This window comes from Pleurodeles waltl, chromosome 11 (assembly GCF_031143425.1).
Source record: "Pleurodeles waltl isolate 20211129_DDA chromosome 11, aPleWal1.hap1.20221129, whole genome shotgun sequence".
NCBI lineage: Eukaryota > Metazoa > Chordata > Amphibia > Caudata > Salamandridae > Pleurodeles > Pleurodeles waltl.
The window spans coordinates 38540330-38561760 of record NC_090450.1 but is presented as its reverse complement, the minus strand read 5'-3'; the positions used below and the strand labels follow the sequence as shown (position 1 = coordinate 38561760).

The 21431-nt window shown below is 40.7% G+C and overlaps 1 protein-coding gene across 2 annotated transcripts in view; it reads left to right on the top strand.

Annotated features, from left to right (window-relative positions):
• Positions 1 to 21431, top strand: part of CLCN2 (chloride voltage-gated channel 2) — a 436625-nt gene that overhangs the window by 327024 nt on the left and 88170 nt on the right. For both annotated transcript variants that reach the window (XM_069212988.1, XM_069212987.1), the window contains exons 14-16: positions 5171 to 5281; positions 7452 to 7665; positions 13737 to 13870. In XM_069212988.1, coding sequence (XP_069069089.1) covers positions 5171 to 5281; positions 7452 to 7665; positions 13737 to 13870 — 459 coding nt within the window. The remainder of the gene's footprint in view (positions 1 to 5170; positions 5282 to 7451; positions 7666 to 13736; positions 13871 to 21431) is intronic.

The following is a 21431-nucleotide window of genomic DNA, read 5'->3' as shown; positions in this document are numbered from 1 at the left end:
TTTAATTAGAAAAGCGTTAGGTTTTGGTTTACTTTTCAGGCTTCGCAAAGGTTTTCCATATTACTCTAATTCATTTTAATATGAAGTAAAGTTAGGGTTAGTGCTAATGTTTAAAACACGTAACTACTTATTATCAAAGTTACATTTACATGTCTATTTTTTAATCAAACTTAAAATAATGTTGGTTGAAGTTATTTATTTAATTTTATTCTGTATAAAGTTTTAGGGTTTAGTTTGGCTTTTGGGTTAGGTCAAGGTTACATTTAAATTACCATATGATCAAATAAGGGAAGCAAATAGGGTAGAATTAGAGTGAATTCATGGATAATTAATTACCTTTATTAGTGTTACCTAAAGGCAGCGGATGTAATTAAATTACATTGTACATTTTTAATGTATTTCAATAAGGGAACTTTAATGTTATGTTATTCTTTGTTTATTTAATTAAGGATTTGGGTTAATTAGTTAAACTCAATTTACTTTTAATAGTTAGGAAGGTTAAGTTTGATATTAATAAATAAATTATGGTCTGGGTAGTAGGTTGAGTAGAATGCAATAAAAACTTCCCTTCATAATGAAAGGGCGCTCAACAGAGTCACAAGGATGCAGTTCCTCCTCGATGTAGAGAACATCAAGGTAATAACATACAACCTTCCGATAGACGTTTCAAGGTACACCCAGAAATAAAAAAAGAGGAAAATCTTTCTATAATATGGCAAGTAAAAGATTGGATCATGTGGTATAATGACGAAGCCTTAGCACCAGAATGCTATTTGTTTATTCCTGAGCTGTATAAAAACAAGTAATATGACTAATAAAGCATGAATGATGGTCCACTAATGGAAGGTAAAGGGGCCAAGAGGCCAAATATAAACTGTGGGTTCAGGCTCTCTTTTGCAGATTGTAGGCAGGATCAAATCATTTGTGTTTTCTGGGTGGCGTATTAACTGATTATTGATTTGCAAGGACTTACAAATTAATAAATACAGCTGTATTGAAAGTTAATAAATGGAAGTATGTTAGAAGTGAATGCATTTCTCTGGACTTCACTTAACATACATATCTTTTTATAATCCCTGCACAACACAATAATGTATGCAAAACCTTGTTCTTTGTCATATATGCTAAACGTCTGTATACATGCTCATCTAAGTTGATCCCCTGGCATTGTCTTTCTGAAGATTCTCTCACTTTGTTTTTGTATAGTTATTTTTCCAAAATCGGTAAACCCCTTCTAACCCACAGTTAAAGTTGTAGTTTGCTCATTAAAAATAATTAGTACACTTTCTTCATAAGCCCACCCCTCCACCACATCCTTGTTAACATAGTTAACCCATTTTTGTCTTTGTGATTCCGGAAATAAGCAGATTTCTTCTGTTTGAGCCTCTCGGCTTCACTTCATTCTCTGCTTACTCTTTTTCAAATGTGCATATGTCAGTCCACCAGCTGCTGGTGTTGTTTGTAGAGTGAATCTGGTTAAAATTCTGCTTGAAACTCTTGTGTTACTTTCCTTATATAACTTCATTTCTTTTATTATTGATTTTCTTTATCACCTGCCTGCTTATCAATGTGTGAGGCCTGAATGATTGCCTCTTTCCATAGGTACATTTTCAGCATCTTCAGCAGTCTCACCCCATTGACTCTCCTTAAGTCCTGATGCTTTTTGTTGACCATGCACTGACTCTAATGATGCTGTCAAATTGAAACACACTTTTTGGTGGTCTTAGGGTGCCATACGGGTCTTTGTCTGAGTGTTTGTGTCCATGTAGTTACTGGAGAAAATTGGATGTGTCTTGTTCTGAAACATTGATAGGACAACGCTTCAACACACCAGACAAGTACACAATGCCCACGCAACGGACTAGAAGCATGAACACAGATGTAATTATAAAAATAGATAGGTCTTTCCTTTTGAGAGGTGAAGTGGGCCTGTTTGCATTCTAGCCGGCCATTTTTTGGAGGCTTTTTTTATTTGCCATTTCTAAATTCTAATGTGGCAGTCCAGTGCTGCTAGGGAAGTGGTTGGTTGGCAACAAAAAGCTGTTCGCTAAACAAACATGAAATGATGGGCACAAACAACTGTGATACAAATATCACTTTCTATTTTCACAATATTTTAAAAATACATAAAGCTTCATTGCTGGATTATTGCAGTCCATACAAGTAATTTTCCACGGTGCATCAATGTAATCCCATTACATTGTACAAGTCATATAGACTTATGCGTACAACACTGTCAGTAGTGTTCTTGCTCTCACAGTTCGCTCCTTGACTTCTTCACTTCCGAGAGGGAAATTGACACAATGATAAGATTACTCCTACGCCCATTTGAGGCATTTTACTCAATGTTTTGGGACTTCTTCCTAGTAGTCATCTCCTTCCTCAGAACAATAGTTCAATTGGTTTGACCATTCTGACTATGGAATATGTGCCAATCCCAACTTAATCCAGATATATATATATATATATATATATATATATATATATATATATATATATATATATATATATATATATATATATATATATATATAGAAGAAATTGCTGCTTATGTAGTAATCCATTGGTTCATTCTTGATCCACAAATGTCCATCTACAAAAGGTACAAAGATACATCAGCGTGTTGTGAGTCTATTACTTGTACCTCCTATTATTGGCTAACCCTACTCATAGTCAAGTGATTTCTCATAGGCAGCATTATATGATGTTTTCCTGGGCTGGCTGAAAGTGCACCATTATTCACTTACACTTGCTACAACAATGACAAAGTTTGGCCTTGCTTTTCCAAGTTAGGCTGCTGATTGGAAAAACATCTATTAGCTAAGAGCAAAAGATATCAGTGTGTGAGGCCTGTTAGCAAACCCCTAATCACAGCGTTTGGTGCTCATATAGACAGCAAGGGGATAAGAGTGCCGGACTGCAACAAAGAATGATTTCTGTATTGATTTCGTTTAATGATGACCACATAATATGTTGTCAATGTTCAGTGTTTTTCTTTTTGAGGCATGTGTTATTTTAATTAGTATTTTAAGATTTATTTATTCATAAAATCTGCACCTGAATGGGATTTAATGCTTAATAACTCCTTTAAAAAGCTATAGCGTGGATTTCTTGCATATCTCCATCTTCTGGGGAAAGACATTCCAGAATCCGCTAATATATAAATGTACTCCTAGCAGTCGATAACAGAATTGATTGATCATTACTCGATACACGTTATCTCAGGGTAAGTAATGAGAGATGTGTTGGTTAGAACCTGTCTTCTCATCTCAAGATAGTAAATTGGCCCAATCCTTTTCCTCTCAAATGGCTTTGGTAAAACTGTTGGGGAGGTACTTACATGCTGACCAAGTAAAGATATATCACCCAAATTGATATAGGTCAGATATCTGCAAGTTTTGCTATTATGTAGATGCCCCAGTCTATATTTGTGACCTACCATCCAAATGTATCTTTCAGGTAGATTTTGCCATAATGCCTGGTCAGGTTTATTTTATTTTTTTATAGATAATACATAGAGCAACTGGTGGATAGTGCCATAAGCTCGTACATCCAATCAAGTGTGGAAACAGTGTACTGGAAACAAAGTCCTGTATTCTCATCAGAATTGTTTTTTCTTATCATTGCTTATCTTTGCCCATCTAGTCTACAGTCTTGAGAAAGTCAATGTGACGAAACACGTGTCGGCTGTAAGCTGTATATTGGACCTAATATATCTGGATAAGAATAAAATTATATCATCACCTACTACGTGGTTTGGGATTTTCAGTGATTTTCCACTTGGACGAACTATGCATAACTACTTATGGTGTGCCCTGGTCTATATCGGCAGTATTTTATTTCTTATGTTCATGAACTGCGGTTACGTTTTTGTGGGAAATCAATGAATCGTTGGTGTCTCCATTTACAATGAGCAGAGGAGATTTCTCCCCTCTTTTCATGCTAAAATCTTGCTTTGGAAACATCATTAATATTGCTTTTTTGTGAAGTACATTAATTTGGATGTGAGTGGAGGGACAGGAGCAATGTGCACAGCAGTATAGATAAATCTATCTTCTGTGAATTCTGCACATAGATATTTGCACCAGCTGAAAATGATTTTTGAAGACATTTCCAGACCACCACTGCCCGTGCACAGGCGCCCGAATGCTGGCGTGGTTTGTGGAAGATTAATTCTGGGCTCCACCGTGTTATTATTCATATAAAGCTGGAAGTGGGAGTTGTTTTACACAGATTATGAGATTTTGTATTGCAGATGTGTGTTCATTAATTTAAAGCCTTCATATATCTCATAATTAGAACATCAGGTGTTGGAGAATTTTACACTGAACAATTTCAAAATGAAAGCTTGATGTGTCCCTGTGACTGGTGAGGTGAAGGGAAGAGATGTGCGAGAAAGCAGTGGTGGGAGATAAGAGGAGTGGGTAGCCGAGAAAGCAAAGCTGAAGGGGATTCTGAGACAAAAGTTGGTTGAGTAGATGAGCTCTGTGAAAGCAAGGGTGTGGTGGGATAAAAGTGAGATGAATAGACAAGAGCTGTCTGGAAGTGAGGGTGTTGAGACAAAAGCAGGGTGAATAGACAAGTGCGGTGAGGAAGCGAGGCATTGAGTCAAAAGTAGGGTGAATAGACGAGTGCTGGGAGGAAGTGGGGGTGTTGCGAGACAAAAGCGGAGTGAAGAACCGGAGCTGTTAGAAAGCGAAGCTGCGAGGGCCTTGTGCGACAAAAGCAGATGAATAGACACGAGCTGTGAGGAAGAGAGTGTTTTTGTAACAATCACTTTGAAGGTTTCAAGCAACATATGTAATATAGGACAATAAATGCTGTTGTCATATTTTCCTGCCGCGAAGCAAGTGCTTTTACAAATTGCACTCAATACTACCACAAAATCCATCCTTCCGTACATTATCAGTAGGACCTCGCTATGCAGCCTTTGAATTGATATTCCTACAGTTTGTTTAGTGGAGCAGCTTTCATTTCAGCCACCACGTTCTCAATGTGATCTCATGAATGTTTTTTGTTCTTCTATTTCATTTCTCATTGTGAATGTAATGACACAGACCATGCCTTTTCTCACAGCCGTTATGTGGGGTGTTTCTGTGTCTTTTGTACTTCTCCAAACCCCGGCATATATTCATCTATCTTTAATCACCTAGGTCCCTCCTCTTTTCAGGAGCAGCTTTTGGACGATTGATTGGGGAGAGCATGGCGGCGTGGTTTCCAGATGGGATCCATGCAGATGGTAACACATACCGCATTGTGCCCGGTGGCTATGCGGTGGTAGGTAAGGGCTCCTGCTCGCTCAGTCATATCAGTTGTTTTTTCCTCTCATGTTAAGACTATGTTTCTTCCCTGCTAACATTTTGCTTATCTTTCCTTTGTATTTTCTTTTACTCTCTCTCTCACTCTATGATATTTTTGCTCTGTCTTCCTCCTCTCTTTCTCCACTTCAGCTTCTTTTTCTCTGCGGTCATCTTGTGCGAGCAGAATGTAGTGCTAGATGATGACTTGTTTACTTTGTCACCCAGTGTCACTATATATGATGACCACATGGCGATCACAAGGTCTCCAGCTTTTCATTCGCATTATTAACACTATTGCTCTCTCAAGTCTACACAAAGCCTTTCTCACTTAATTTATTTATTTATTTTCAATCACATGCATTGGTGGGAGATGATGGTGAAAAGGGATAAGAGTTTTTAATTTTAATAATAATTTCAAATGTTAATCTCTCAAACCCAAAACCCTTTTATTTCTTCTTTCATTCCGTTCCCTCTACTCCTTCTTTCACTTTTCACTCTCCCTTGCTTTGCTTGTTTTTTTCTTTCCTTTTGAATTAATAGTAATCCTACAAAGTGAAAAATAAAGAACATTCCTTACAATTACGCTTATGACACAAACTGGCAAAATCATATTAAAACTAAAGGTAAGGTTTACTTTTCAGCATTCACTAGACAGTTTTGTGTAATCACCCAGGTTGCAAGCGGCAATACTGGACTAGTCATCGTGACCCCAGGCTATTCTTAGTGTGTCCAGTTGAAGAGACCAGCATTTAGGGCCCTAAGAAATATTGACGAAAATCTCAGTTTGAGCCCGAAGGACCTTGCAACCAATTCCTGTGCTTCTTTAAACAAGGAGTCATTTTTGGTGCCTCATTCTACGACTCCTAGTGATCACTCTAGGGAAAGACAGAGGCTGATATCCTATATATTAGATTATACAATCTAATTATACCGCTTCTGCAAATGTCACGTTTTTTAAAGATTTTGCATGAGTTGAAATGAGCCTAGTTCGACCCTTCTTGTAGTTTCTGCACATATGGAGAACCAAAATATGCTAGGTTTTTTGCATTTGAAGAATCTTGTGATCGTAAAACGCCATTTTTGTGCACTAACAAATGTTTTTCTGTGAAAGAGAATAAGATTCCACACAATCAAAACCTAGGTGGAAATCCCTACTGCCTGCCATGGTAGCAGCACTTTGGGTCCTACAGTTCTCACAATAGTAAATATCTTTCCAGACCTCCATGTACAACCTGGGGCTAGTTGCGCGGACAATCCTCACTCATCTCTCTTTTGGCCACTATTTCTTTTGAGCAAAATATCATGAAAAAAACTTTATAAAGATATCCAATGGAATGTATATCTGGTAACAAGAAATGCAAGGGATTTTAACAGTAACACTAGTGCATAGGCTACTTGCACCAGAAGCACACTATAAAATTACTCTATAATGAACTAAGTACATATTGTGCAATACTATTACATTTCTGAGCTAGTTGGTGTTGGATAGCTGGGGTACTACAGATTTAGCCTGAATAAACATAGCGCTGTTGGCTTCCGCTGATACCATGACATACCTTTGGGCCGGACAGGCAAACTCAAATCTGAACATCACACTTTAAAAGCCTCGGGCAATTCAAAAAGGGTCCAGGAGAAAGGACTCATTTTTATCACAATCCCTTTTTCTCACTCCTTCTCCTCTTTTTTCCACCCTTTTCTGTTTATCAAATTTTCTAATTTGTTTCTTTGTCACTCTTCATTTGTTCTCCACTTCCCACTTTCTCGCTCCCCATCTTTCTTCTGCATGATTCTCTCTCTCACCAGCCACTCTTCCTTCTGTAGTTGATTGTGTTTCTGTATTTACTGGAAACAGACTTTCTCAAGTTAAGGCCAATCCTATTGGACAACATCCTACTTAGGTGAGGTCCTTCGCATCCTTATTTGAGAAAGGAATTATTAATACCTCTTTTCAAGGAGCATCTCTTCACCTATAAACATCTTTTTAGTTCTCTGGGACCACCTACAGGAAATCCTTCTCTTAACTTGTACTTGTCCATCAATTCTCCTTCTCCCGTAGTGGAGCAGCGCTCTACCACTTGTCATGAGGTTTGTGTTATGCATCCATACTTATGTACATTGCACCATCTGCTGATTTGTTGATTGCTACACCAGGTGCTGCTGCTCTCTCCGGTGCTGTGACCCATACTGTGTCCACAGCAGTCATCGTCTTTGAGTTGACGGGTCAGATCTCTCACATCCTGCCGGTGATGATAGCGGTGATCCTGGCCAACGCAGTGGCCCAGAGCCTGCAGCCATCGCTCTACGACAGCATCATTCGGATTAAGAAGCTCCCATACCTGCCAGAGCTGGGCTGGGGCCACCAGGAGTACGTATACCATGGGCAGAGAAGTCAAATATGATTGGTAAATCAAGACGTAAAATGATGCAACGTTAAATCTCACGATTGATCATTTGAATAATTCATACAGCAAATTTCTGTCCGGGACACAGTCCCTCTGAATAATGAGAGATTTTTTGGTTATCCAGAGAACTTCTGTTTGGAGAGAATTCTGCAGAAAACACTTCTAATATACGAGATAATATACTTGAGACACATTTACGTTTTGCCTAATACATTTGCAAGTAAAATAACTCAGATCCAGAATGTAAAGAGCTAATTCGCTAAATATTCACAGAACAAAAAAGTACCTCCGTTGAGATACACTTGCTATTAAAATAAGTTACAATTATTTAAATAGTAATACTTTTCTATTGTAGCAAAAGTTGTATAAATCACACTCAAATATTCTAACTTTGTAAACTTTGTTAGGTGAATATTGATAATCTGCAATGATGGTGTACAGGGAATCATGCAATTTTTTTTAAAGTAGCTGATACCAGCTTTGTGGCAATGCTTCAGTGCATGCCCATAGGTTTACAGTCAGGTTGATTTAGTGTCATGGACGGTGGAAAAGTAATAGTGATCCCGGTGGTTGGAAAGTGGGGGGGGAAATTGTCTTGTGGCTAAAGTGCAAATTTAAGATCTAGAAGGTGTGTGTTTTATTATCCCAACTGCACCACTTGCCACTTCCACATTTTATTTGGAAAGGTTTGATATTAGCTTTTTATGAAAAGCTTGAAAACCATTTATTTACTTGTAAAACACGAATATGAAACACCAAAGCTATAAAAACACTATAAAATATTTGCGTAAACTAAAGCAAATATGCAACTTGTCTACCCTGAATAGAGGCTGAAAAGTTTCTCTCTTCTTTACCCTATGTCATTTTATAAGACTCGGGCACTGAATGTACCGTCTGTGAAATGTGCGTGCAAGACCGAAAGAACATTATGTAAAATTAGTTTTTCTTTGCCATTTTGAAGATGGTGCAAGTTCGATTTTTTTAATTGTCATATTTGTGAACCCTTGTAAATAAAATCGATTAACCCCGCTTTTAGCATCAAAATCAATCGCACCACCTCCGGGACTTCTACCTTTTTGTAATTTAACTGCATTTTCCCAAGAATTGCTTTGATTATGATTGGATATAATTTGTTTATCTACTTATCGTGCTGCAAACATTCCTGCACGCTTCATTTCAGAAAAGTTTGCCCAATTCTTTGCTGTGTCCTCGCCTGTTCCAAGAATTGATGCTTTTGTTGGTTATCGTGCTCTTATAATTGCATGCTCACAGTGCCTTGTAGACTAATCTTTCACGCAAAGTCTCTCGTTTCTTTGCTGCCATGTCTTTCCCTAAATCATAGCATTTAATCAAAACTTTGTCTGACTCCAAGGTATTTGACTTGCATTGTCCCAGAGGAGTCTCTTGGGCCTGAAATAGTTAACTTCAAAGCGCCTGATGTAGACGTTTCTCACTATTCATTCTCAGCCTTTACAGCTTAGTGCCATATTGATTGCATCTCCAGTGCTTGACACAGCCTGATCCTGACCTTTCTCAGTCTGAACTGTGGTATTTGATGCTCTATTGATTGACTCCGCGGCACCCACTGCAGCCTTTTGCTGACCACTCTTTTCTTTGAGCCGTGGCATTTGATGCATTTGAAGCCTATTCAATGGACTGCGACGCGCTAGAAGTTCAAATGCGGGCAGATTTTTTTTTTTGTATTTATTTATTTAGATGTTTCTTCAAAGCACCAACAAGTCCCAGAGTGGCCACTTTAGAGACCATTTCACCTACCTTCACACATTGTCAGAAGATGCAAGGCAGTCAGGTTCAGCATTCTCACAGAAACCGAGCGCGCATCTTTCCGCATAGCTTCATAGCCTCTGGCAGCTCTGCCACTAGAGCCTTTATCAACTGTCCGTGAAGCTAATCCATATCACCCGATGGTGATGCCTCTATATCACAAAGATTTTGGCAGACAGCCTTACTGAGCCCATTCTCTCCCATATTCATGATTCCCCTCTGTATTGACTCTTGATCTAGGCCCTTGCCAAGCGTCGTGGGAGCCAGGGGTCAAGGGTAACTTTATCTCTTCTGCTTAATCCTCTCAAAAGCTCTGGTTATGTTCAGTGACCTGAAGAACTGTGTGCTTGACTGATGGTAGAAGAACTTGAGTTGCTTCTGGTGGTGGGAAGGGAGGAGAAGAATGTTATTGGTGCATCATACAGCTGTCAGTTCTGGTCCACAGAAGGATGAAAGTATCTTTCTTAGTTTGTGCAGTGTGATAGCAAATGTGATACCCAGGTGATATAGCAATATTGTTGCAACAGTTGAGGAAAAGTTTTTACACCGTTCAATCTTCTTCTGTGGAACTGCACTCATGTTTAATCCACAGAACTCCTCTCCTCCATCATTGGGAATGAAAAATTGACAACTGGCAACATTTGGGCTACTTTGTAATTCTTGACACACATGCTTTTGTGTCCCAGTAGTATTTCTGGCATTTTTCAAAAATGTTTTTTTTTTCTTTTTATCACATCAATCATGTTGTATCTCCTGATCATCAACAAGCAGAGCGCTACACATGGGTTAAGGTTTTAGAGAAATTACTAGATTGGCAAAATATGTGGATGTGTTGAAATGGTTGGTAGAAAAGTTATGGCTAGATCAAGGATTTTCTGTTTGTCCAGTAGCTCAAATGGTTTGCAGACCCACAACTCCACTGCAAAATGTATTTAATGTTATTTTTTTTAAGTCAGGGCTGTGACAGTGAGAATTAGATCTATTGCTAACAGTATACTTAAAGTGTGGTTTAGGTGTGCCCCTTTCAACCATTGGCTTTCTTCAGCCAGCCTCTTCCAGCTATCAGGTCGTGGCTGAGCCTAATGGTGTAGACATCTGTCACCAAATGCTATTGGCTGAAGGTTTCCTGTTGTCACCACTCAGGTGCTTCCATTGCTCTGCTTGAGACACATTGGAAAAATTATAGACCTCTCTGTCTGCTTCTGCTGGCTGCCTGTGTGTGTCTCAATATAGATCTCAGTCTGTTGTGCTAATGCTGCACGTTAGCACATCAAATCCAGAACAGCTGGTTTTGCCAATGCTTGCTTTAATTAATTTGACACACTACTGACAATATCATGCTGCAAATTGTGAAATGCAAAATTATAATTTCACTGGAGAAGTTTTACTTTGTTGATGAGCTCCACAATAGCTTTTTTTGCAGAATAATTATTCCACTAAACAGTAGGCTTTGTTGTTTTTCCCCTTACAAAATCTACATTTTTCAAGGTTTTTCACGTCCTTAGCAAAGTTCTTAACTTTTCAACTTTTGTAAACACTTTGCTAAAATATACTCTTTACCCTTTTCCTACAGCCGAGATAATGGAGTGTTATGTTATTTTTTGGAAAGCCTATAGAGCCAAGGGTTTCTTTAGACTATGTCAACCGGGGGGGCGAGGATAGGGGCTTAAGCTAATGAAAATCTTGCTTGGAGTTAGTTGTTGTTCATCTTTCTTTTCATCAATTTCATTATTCCAATACACTAACCCCCAACAAAACATCTAGACTATATTAAAAAATATACCATAATTATCTGAAGAAAAATCCTGCGAACCACAAATTCTTTAAATTTGACTTAACCTGATCCACGATCCTATTTTTTCCAGACTGGCCCCCCTCCTTACAACTTCCGAGATAGAAAAGCAGTTTGAGTTCTTCAGCCTCAATGGTTTGTCCGGTTTAAATATTTATTTGAAAAAAAGAAATATTTAAGCTGTTAATTAAAATACAATTGAGTAAAGTTTGTGTTTTAAATAGCGCTTCATTTCCTACGTTTCTATACACTGTAAAATAACTGTTAAATGTACATAAAAGGTGTTTACAGTTAAAATATAAGTTCTTTATTGGTAATCACTCTATTGGCCTTTGAAACAGATGTTTTGCTTTCTTTTTTGCGTTTTAATCATCTAGGGCCCCCAATCCAATGAAGCACTTTTTGTACCCAGTGTTAATATGTCCATCTTTGTTTTGCTTCTTTGACCTGATAGGACCTCTCTTTGATGTTTCCTGTGCGTTGGCCATGTTATTTGAAGAACAAATTGTTACCTTGTAGAAATGAAAATAAATCAATAAACTATAATGAAAAACTGCTTTAAGAAATAATTTCCTCCATCTTCCCAAATCCAATTAAACAAGTACCCTCACTAGCACAATAAAGGTTGGATACTGCCAACCAATCCCTGGCACAAGGAAAGGAGAGACAATATACCTGTATGATACATTATTCCTGTAACAGGTCCACATTGTTAATTATTTACACATTTCGTCTGGCAGCTGGAAGTCAGATTAGTTTGAAAGATTTTGAAATCACAGCAGTAACCACATCATAATGTAAATGCAGGGCTTACTTCACTGAATTTTCCCTAAACTCAACTTTTCAGTTTTCTATTACTACAAGATTAATAACATCTTGTTTTTCGTATAGCGCTTCATAAAACACTTCGGACATTTCTAAGCGCTGCAAGCAACAATTGTTCCAGTTATCCCAAAAAATTGGTAATCACTTTACCATCTTCAAAAGTCTGGACGGCCGTTTTGCCCTTGTTAGAATTCAAATTTGTGCCTAGCACAACATGGAAGACGGCATCATCAACCATTAACTCACTGAGCCATCTTGGCGTCTAATAAAGACTCTCTTTCGAAGTTTTTTTAGGGCAACGGCCCCCAGGGGCGAATGTTCAAGAAATAAATATATTTGAAAGAAAATAGAAAAATCCCTGTATTTTAAGATTCTACAGTTTGAATTAATGTAGTGCTTTGAAGGCATGCAAAGATTTGTATTTGTTTGTATTTCACATTTATAAAGCGCATTCCGGCCGAGGCATCGAAGCACTAGGAACAGGTGCGAGGGAGCCACGAAAAACAAAACAGAAAGAGAACAAGGTCACGTTTACTGTGGAAAAGCCAGGTTTTTAGCTTCTTTCTAATGACCAAGAAATTATGTTCTTTCCTCATCATGAGAGGAAGCATAGTCCAATGTTTAGCTGCAGCTACCGTAAACGCCTCATCACCCCATCCGGCCTTACGAGTCCGTGTTACATAGGCTAAATTGGAGTCAGCAGATCTAAGCTGACGGTGATCACAATTAGTTTTTCTTTGTTTTGAACTATATATTTTTTATCCTTTTAGCCTTTTGTCACGTATTTTCCAAACCCATTTTTTTTCTAGTCCACTTAATTTTATTGTGAATGTTCGGCGTGATATATATTATTTTATTTAGTTAGGAAAATTCTTTAAAAAGTTGGCTTCCTACTTAGGGTTTGGTTGTTAGGATTAGCAATCATGGTTGACATGAAAACACTGTTAATTACAGTGAGATACTAAAATCTCTTTGCCTTAAAGTCTTGAATATTTCATTTGAATTTCCCATACTTCTACAAATTAAAAAAGTGTGTGTCAACCAAATGTTTGTCAAGAATGACTCGTTATGACCCTGTCTTGTAGCCTTGTTGTGATCTAGTTGTCAGTGTCATAGTGTGTAATTCTTGATACCCCTTTTGGGGACAAACACATATTTTTTTTCACGGAAAATCAGAAGGCCAACTCCGGCTTCAGTTGGCCAAAGTATGCACAGCATGTGAATCTATAGCAGATATATACTGCAGAACGACTGCTACAGGTAACTTTTTTTTTATCGTGTAACCTCTTATCTTCTGGAAAATTATTTGGCTGAAACCTGGAGGATTTACTTTATGCATATTCATTTCACAGATTAGTGCAGCTACATCTTATTGTTAGAGGTGTGAAACTTTCACTACTATTTCTGTTCAATGAATAATCACACAAAATAAAAACTGCATCCAGACTGCCATGGTCACCTCAGGTGAGGTGATGCATTGTTGGAAGTCTCTTAGAAAGTAGGTGTGGTCTATCCAACCTAGGCCAATTCTGAGGTTGGCCATATGGGTATTTGGGAGTCCAGACATGTTGATGGGGAGCTGGCACTGCAGATATTCTCTGGATGTCTCACCTCTATGTGCTTTGCTTTCAGGAGGTATCACATCCGTGTGGAAGACATTATGGTGCGGGATGTGCGGTACGTCACCCTGAACTGCAAGTACCGTGACCTGCAGGACCTTCTGCAAAGCTGCAAGCTGAAGACCTTTGCGCTGGTCGAGTCTGCTGGTAAGTTCCAATCCCTCTTAGAAGAAAGTCAAAAAAGTTAATTTCCTTTCCAGACTATATTGATTTGTTTTTGTGCAAGAATTAAATTGTAAGTTAAGCTCGCACATCAATCCTCACCCTCCTCCTTTCACCTGACCTCCTTGGACGATCATTTTTAGGTTCAGCCTACCAAACAGCACAACCTGTCTGGCTGCAAAAGACCTATTATCAGCTTACCAAGAACTTACAGTGCGCTTAAAACCCATAAATTAATTACAGTGGGCTTAAAATTCACCGATTAATTACCATTGGTTGGCTTTATTGCCACTCTCATTTGCTTGTTTTTTATTTGATGGCTTGCCTGGCTCATCCTGTGTTTGTATCACCCCTCTGCTGTAGTCTCTTTTTTTGTGTTCTTCCAATGCTCACCTTTTTAGATCTATTTTTTACTTTTTGCTTTAGAACTCTCTGAGAGTGCATGGGTTTTCCAGCTGTCTCCCTGGTTTTCTTCCCTACCCCCATGTTGCTCTCTATCATCCATGTGTTCCCCTTCCCTCCGGACTCTGTGTTGCGGTCTCCCTCATGCGTTTCTCCCGACGCATCCCTGTTGCTCTCACCCCAGCCTGCTCTTCTCACACTCTCCTCCACCGCACCCCACCTCTTCTGTTACTTTTTTGGGGAGGCCAAGCAGCAAATTGCTGCCTGTCCTCATCAAAACTGCTTTCGTACACTTACAATTTCTTTTTTTATTGACCGATCTAAGTGGTGCCTGCCATCTTAGATCGACCAATAAAAAAATACAAGATAATGGTGCTGTCGTAATTCTGTAGGCGCACACATGCGTCATCATTTCAGAATGATGCAAGCGGCTGACTAATCGCCCCCTTTCTCTTTAGTCGAGAGGAAACTGCACCAGTAAAATGCATTGCTTTTTATAGATGCTGTTCAGCACTTAAACCCCTGTAACACTGCGTTTACCATACTGTAATGGGAGTATTGCGCTGATGACACAGCTGCTATATCAGTACTGCTGTAGTCCAGCTGCTGGGATGCTGCAGATGTACTAGTTGCCTACTCGTTGCATATTACAGCTGTAATGCTACTGCAATGACATTTGACTGCTGTCAGACTGCATTGCTAAAGAAAGGGGAGTTCTACGTAATGCAATAAAATAAGTGATATGACAAGTGGGCTCAGAATCATTGGGAGGCTGGGTGAAGAGACAGTGCAAATGCACAGTTTGTGCAAGGGGTGCAACACTCAGCACTTGTTAAAAGGTTGTCAATATATGTAATGTGTACGTAACTCAAGTAACTGTGTAACAATGTGTTGGTTAGTTGTTGAATGGTGGTTCTCCCCCAGCCGCACCACTTAGAAGCTTTTGTTATGCCCACTGCAAAAGCTAGTTGTTGGGTTGTTGGACCTGGCCCTTTTTTCAGGGTCATCTCCAAACTTTTTGCCTTCCTCCTCCTGTTTTTCTGAACTCTTTTTGTTGGCTCTAGGACTCTAGGCACTATATAACTGCTGATCAGTACTAAAGTGCATGTGCTCTCCCTTCTAAACTTGGTATGATTGGCTTACATCTGATTGGCACGTTTAATTTACCTGTAAGTCCCTTGTACAGTGGTATCCCTTATACCCAGGGCCTGTAAATTAAATGCTACTAGTGGGCCTGCAGCACAGCTTGCGCCACCCACAGAAGTAGCCTTTCAAACCTGTCTCAAGCCTGGCACCGCAGGGCCTGAGTGCTCCGTTTCCTGCCACAGTGGCTTGGCATATACATTTATTTGCCAGTCCTGGAATTCCCCTTTTACTACATATAGATCACCCCTAAGGTAGGCCCTAGGAAGCCCTATTGGCAGGGTACTGTGTAGGTAATAGGCAGAATATGTGCCTTATTGTGTGGCCTGTCCTGGTAGTGACAAACAGGCGACTTGGTTTCTCAATGCTGTTAGTGCTGCCTCTCTGATAGGGTTTCATATGTCTAAGTGGTATTTTCTGATCTATAAGGAGCAGCGTGGGCATCTTTGGTATGTTTGGAATGGTAGTGAGCAATGCTACTTATTGGTGTAAGTGGATTTTTTATTACCATTGTAGAAATGCCAGTTTCGAAAGTGGGCATTTCTCTGTGCTTTTGACGCCTTATGACTCTTGTGCTTTGCAGCCAGACTCCAGTCCATGTCTGGGGTAGGGTGACAGCTGGGCTTTGCGCTTATTTCCAGATAGCCATCACACAGGGAAGGATGGATGTTTGATAAGATTACATCTGCATACTGATTGGTCTTCCTGGGCTGGAAGAGTTGGAGGCAGGGAGCACATGCATCTGTAAAAGCTGTGTCCTGCCATCACACAAAGGGCTTGTTTACCCCCTACTGATGTCAGGAGCTAGGGCTGGACTTAAAAGGTGGAGTTGTGCACTTCTGAAATTTCTTTGACGTGCCCCCTGAGATCAAAGAGAAAATGAGTATAAGTCTGCCCCCTCGTTTCTACTTCAAAGCACATCGGGAGCGATGTATTTTAGTGACTTACAACATCCCTTTGGGAGAGTCCTTCTTGATTTAATGTTTCAGTGGATGGAGCACAATTCTGATGTTACTGTCTCAGCGCATGAAGAGCGCTGCTTGTTCCCACTGCCTGTGTAGGAGAAGCACCACCCGTGGCCTTGTGGGGAGCACCGTACCAGCCTCCCCTAGCTGGAGGATCAGTCCCTGCAGCCTGCAACGCCAGATCAGGGGGCGCAGACCTGGCCCAGAGAGAAAACTTTGCGGCGGCAGGGGAGGGATTCCCCCCACCAGCAGGAGCCTGTGAAGCAAAGGAGTCTTGCTGACTCAGAGTGGTGGACGGGGTCGGACTTCCAGCGTCCACCACGGTGCTGCAGAAAGAAGCCGCATGTGCCTTCAGATGCATTGCTGGGGCAACGAGGAAGCCGCCTGCAACGCAACCACCGCAACTTCAATTTGGTTGCCGAGAGCCTGTCGATATGGTGGGATTACTGACCTGCCTCGCAAGTGGGTAGGGAGCAATTTGGGAGGTCCAGGTGGACTCCGGATGCGTTGGCGCTGCGTTCACAGAAATTGAGGAGAGCAGCAACCACACCGCGAGAATGAGAGCAGCTGCCTTCTGTTTGTTCCTCTGCAGAAGCTTCTGTGCCGCATACTCACGGGCAGCAGCCCCGTTTTAAGTTGTTCCATTGGGAGGCCCACAGAAGGCTTCCCCATCATCCCATACCGGCTGTAATGCACTGAAAGTTGCCATATATTATGTGATAGGGGCCCAGGAGCACGCACCTGATACTTTGATGGTGAGTGATGTATTAGCCTGATTATTGGCTGCCTTTCATGGTCCAGAATTGATGTAAGATGTATTTCTTATCACAAGATCATAAAAACTGTTTCAGGGGCTGTAAGATATGCACAACAATGTCTTATGGGTGATGTTCTGTTTCATAATGTGCATTACAAGAAAGTTTATTCTAAGTCTGCACTAAGATGATCTGACAACTCCTTACTTAGCAGAATATTACTGCTTCATGTTGTTTGTGGGCTAATATTTTATGGACAATACAGTTTATTTTTATATAACTATTGTGAGTATCTTTTTGTGGTGTATTTATTGTGTCACTGGGCTGTGTGTTTGGGGAAACGCTTCAGTCATTGCCTCTGGGATAAGCCTGAATGCTCTGTGCGAGCTCCAGGGGTGAGCACAGGTTATCTTTGGTGTGTAACCTACTTGCCCTGACTAGAGTGACCTATACAGAAGGCTTTGACATGCATAGCAAAAAAGAGAAGTTATGGAACATCAATCTATTTATAGTTAGACATGAATGATTTGCATCACTATTTATATGACAATACTGCTGAAAGTTTGGTCTCAGTTGTAGAACAATACAGGGGCACAAAACTAGGACAAGTGTGAAACAGAAAATAAAATCACCTTCTACCATTTTCTGAGGTGCCTCACACTTGTCAAAATAAAATGTAGATTTAAGACAACCCAACAAATAGTTTTTGAAACAGCCTACAGAACTGGAGAACAATAAAAATGATCCACAGCTTTTCGGTCACTAATAGCAAATACATTATTTGCCTTCTTCAGGACTGGAAACATTTAAAAACTTGGATTTCAATTGATTATTTGTGTTGGTTCAGAGTTTCATATGAGTTGTAAGTTGTACTGCCCCCACAAGTACACAGTTATTGTTTGAAATAATACTTCTTGCAAACAATCTACTTATTTTGGTGCCTGGCAATTTGAGCTCATCAGAGTTTATTCTTTAATACAACCACATGTAATTCGAATTTGGTTTTAGTTTATCAGAGCACTTCAAACTCTTTGAATCGTGTCACATTTGAGTCCTAAAAAGGAGAATTAGGTGCATTGTGGCTAGATCTTTACATGCCCCCCCTCTCTCTCACTAAGCATACGCCTGGCTTTTTTAAGTTGCAGGTAATATTGTTAGTGTATATCAATGCTGACTGTTTGTATTTTTCATTTAACAGCTGTAAGTGAATCCCTCATTATTTGTACAGCTTGACTTATACTAGTAAAGGTGATGTATTTGTTTGATCTTTATTTTTCATCGAGGCCGAGGTGCACCGCCTCATTGTTTACGGATGACAGTGTAGGAAAGTGCCCTCTTTCTTGGTATGTTTAACCCCATTTTCTGCCTCTTGTCAGTGTGTTTGACTGTGTTAACTGGGATCTGCTAACCTGCTCTCTCTTCTAAATTTGGTTGCTACTAACCGCCCTAGTATATGGCTCCTAGGTACCCAGGGCTCCAGTGGATCCCTATAGGCTGCAGCAGTTATTCTGCCACCCATAGGGAGCCCATGCAAAGGGCTCTGCAGGTCTGCCATTGCAGCCTGCATGAAATGAGAGCATGCACCCGTTTTCACTACAGGTCACTCCACCAGGTCACTGTAAGTAACCCCTATGGTAGGCCCTTTCAGCCCAGAGGGCAAGGTGCAGGTACCTGGGTGTAAGGGCACCCCTGCACTAGCAGAGGTGCCCCCACAAACTCCAGATCCATTTTCCTGGACTCTGTGAATGCAGGGACACCATTTTACGTGTGTACTGGACATAGGTCACTACCTATGTCCAGCTGCGTAATGATAGCTCCGAATCTGGGCATGTTTGGTATCAAACATGTCGGAATCATATCCCAATACTGTTGCAAGTATTGAAAGTATAATTCCATGCACTCTGGGGGCTCTCTAGAGGACCCCCAGCATTGCTACCACGAGTCTTACAGGGTTTTCCGGGCAGCCCAGCTGCTGCCACTCCTCAGACAGGTTTCTGCCCTCCTGCTGCTTGATCTGATCAAGCCCAGGAAGGCAGAACAAAGGATTTCCTTTAAGAGAGGGAGGTAACACCCTCTCCCTTTGGAAATAGGCGTGACTGTCTTGGGAGGGGTAGCCTCCCCAAGCCACTGGTTTCCTTTGAAGGGCACATTTGGTGCCCTCCATGCATAAACCAGTCCACACCGGTTCAGGGACACCCAGTCCCTGCTCTTGCTTGAAACTGGACAATGGAAAGGAGAGTGACCTCTCCCCTGTCCATCACCACCCCATGGGTGGTGCCCAGAGCTCCTCCAGACAGTCCCTGGGTTCTGCCATCTTGTTTCCAAGCTGGCAGGGAACTCTAGGAGCATCTGAGTGGCCAGGCCAGGCAGGTGATGTCAGAGCCCCCTCCTGATAGGTGCTTACTTGGTTGGGTGACCAATCCCCCTTTCAGGGCTATTTAGAGTCTCTCTCTTGGGTGGGTCCTCAGACTCTGCTTGCAAGATTCTAGAAGAACTCCACTGCCACCTTCACTTCGACTTTTGGCCTCTGTTACTGCGACTGGAACCTCCAGGACCCGACAAGCTGCTTCCAAGAAGAATGGACTATGCAGCACTATTGTTTCCAGGGCTCCTGCCAGCTTTTCAACAATTTCCTTGCCGTGCATCCTCTGAAGACTGCAACTCTTCAGCCTGCACAAGAAGAAGGCGGAATCTCCCTTTGAGTGAAGAAGTCACTTCCCTGCAACCGCAGGCACCTATGACAAGCGACAACCAGTTGTGTGGATCCCTTCTCCTGCTGAGCTGCCTGGGTCCTGCATCACTGGTGGTGGTCCGGAGTAGTCCTCTTGGTCCTGTCTGCCAGCGGTCCAACTTTGGTGAAGGTAAGCCTTTTCCTTGCCACGCAGGACAGTACCCCTGTGCACAACGTCTCTTGCAGCTGCCAAACCAAACAAACATTGTAGTAAACCTGTTTGCCAAGTCTGATTAAACACTTAAACTCTTGGCCCTTGACTAAGATGGCTATAGGGACCATGCTAATTTAGCCTAGTGCTTTATGATGGATGCGCTATATTAGTGCTTGGGCCATATTTCTACCTCTGTTTTTCTGTTTGCATCCTGATTTAAATGCCCTGACTTCCCTGCGTGTAAATAACGACCTGTTCTTTAGGTATAACTTTGAAAAGACATTTACTTTAGTAATCGTAATTATGTCTCCAGTACAGTATCTCCAATCCGAGCTTTTTCCCATCACTTGCAGTTAGTATTAACTACTTTACTCCCCCCTTCAGAGGGTTCTTCGCCTTCTTTATATATTGACCATCCCTACCCCTGGACTTTTAAATCTTGTCCGCCTTCGATGTTATTCCCTCCCCCCCATCGTGTACCCCTCCTGTTCTTTTCTGGTACTCCTTGTGATACTGTAGGCTGCTCTGGTGGGGATGTATTAAGGCTAGAGTGTATCATGGAATGTTGCTGATGCTGCCAAGAGTCTTGCTTGGATGCATCTTTTAGGCTGGTCTATCATTTAGGCAGGTTGGAGAAAGGATGCTCAGCTGATGCTGCTGGTTACCTGTGTTCCACTGTTTTCTCTCCCCCTTAAAATTGCTGAGCCCTTATATTCACTCACACATTCCTTATCACTCAGTCCTATCAATCTTGTGCCTCACATTAGCTCAACTCGTTTCTTATGTTTAATCCCTTTTGATATCTTTCCGCCCTTTTGATCTTCCCACACGTGACCATACTCCAGTGTGACCTATTATAACCCCCTGACCTCTTACCCTGTGACTTCTTATCTTTTGTGATGTTCTACCCTGTAGCATTTCTTATTACCTCAATTGTGTACTTTTAAATTAGGTAATAATAAAATCTACAATTGGTCATAAAAACGAGTGGGTGAACGACCATATGAAAAGTTAAGTCTAAAATCCTTTGAGTTAACTGAACTCTGAGATAAAAAGCAAAAGCCTTATAATGTGCAATAGGGAGTATCTTATTCCTTATAATAGATTGTCAGCAAATCACCCTTCTAAATCCTTGGTCTTAGGCTTCCTATCAAACAAAAATTGTGGTTACGACCATGTAAAAGGAATGTGTAGTCTGTACTATTAAAAAAATGTTCAACTTGGGCTTTGTTGTAAAAGTTCTTTTGAAGCAGTTCAGTGTTTGTCACTTTCAAATCCAGTTGTACTTCAGAATTAGTGCATATGGACATTGATTTGGTGGAATGTAACACTATCGAGCAACAAGGTATCTTTCTCCCATAATATTGTATAACACATCATTTACTACAAATATTGT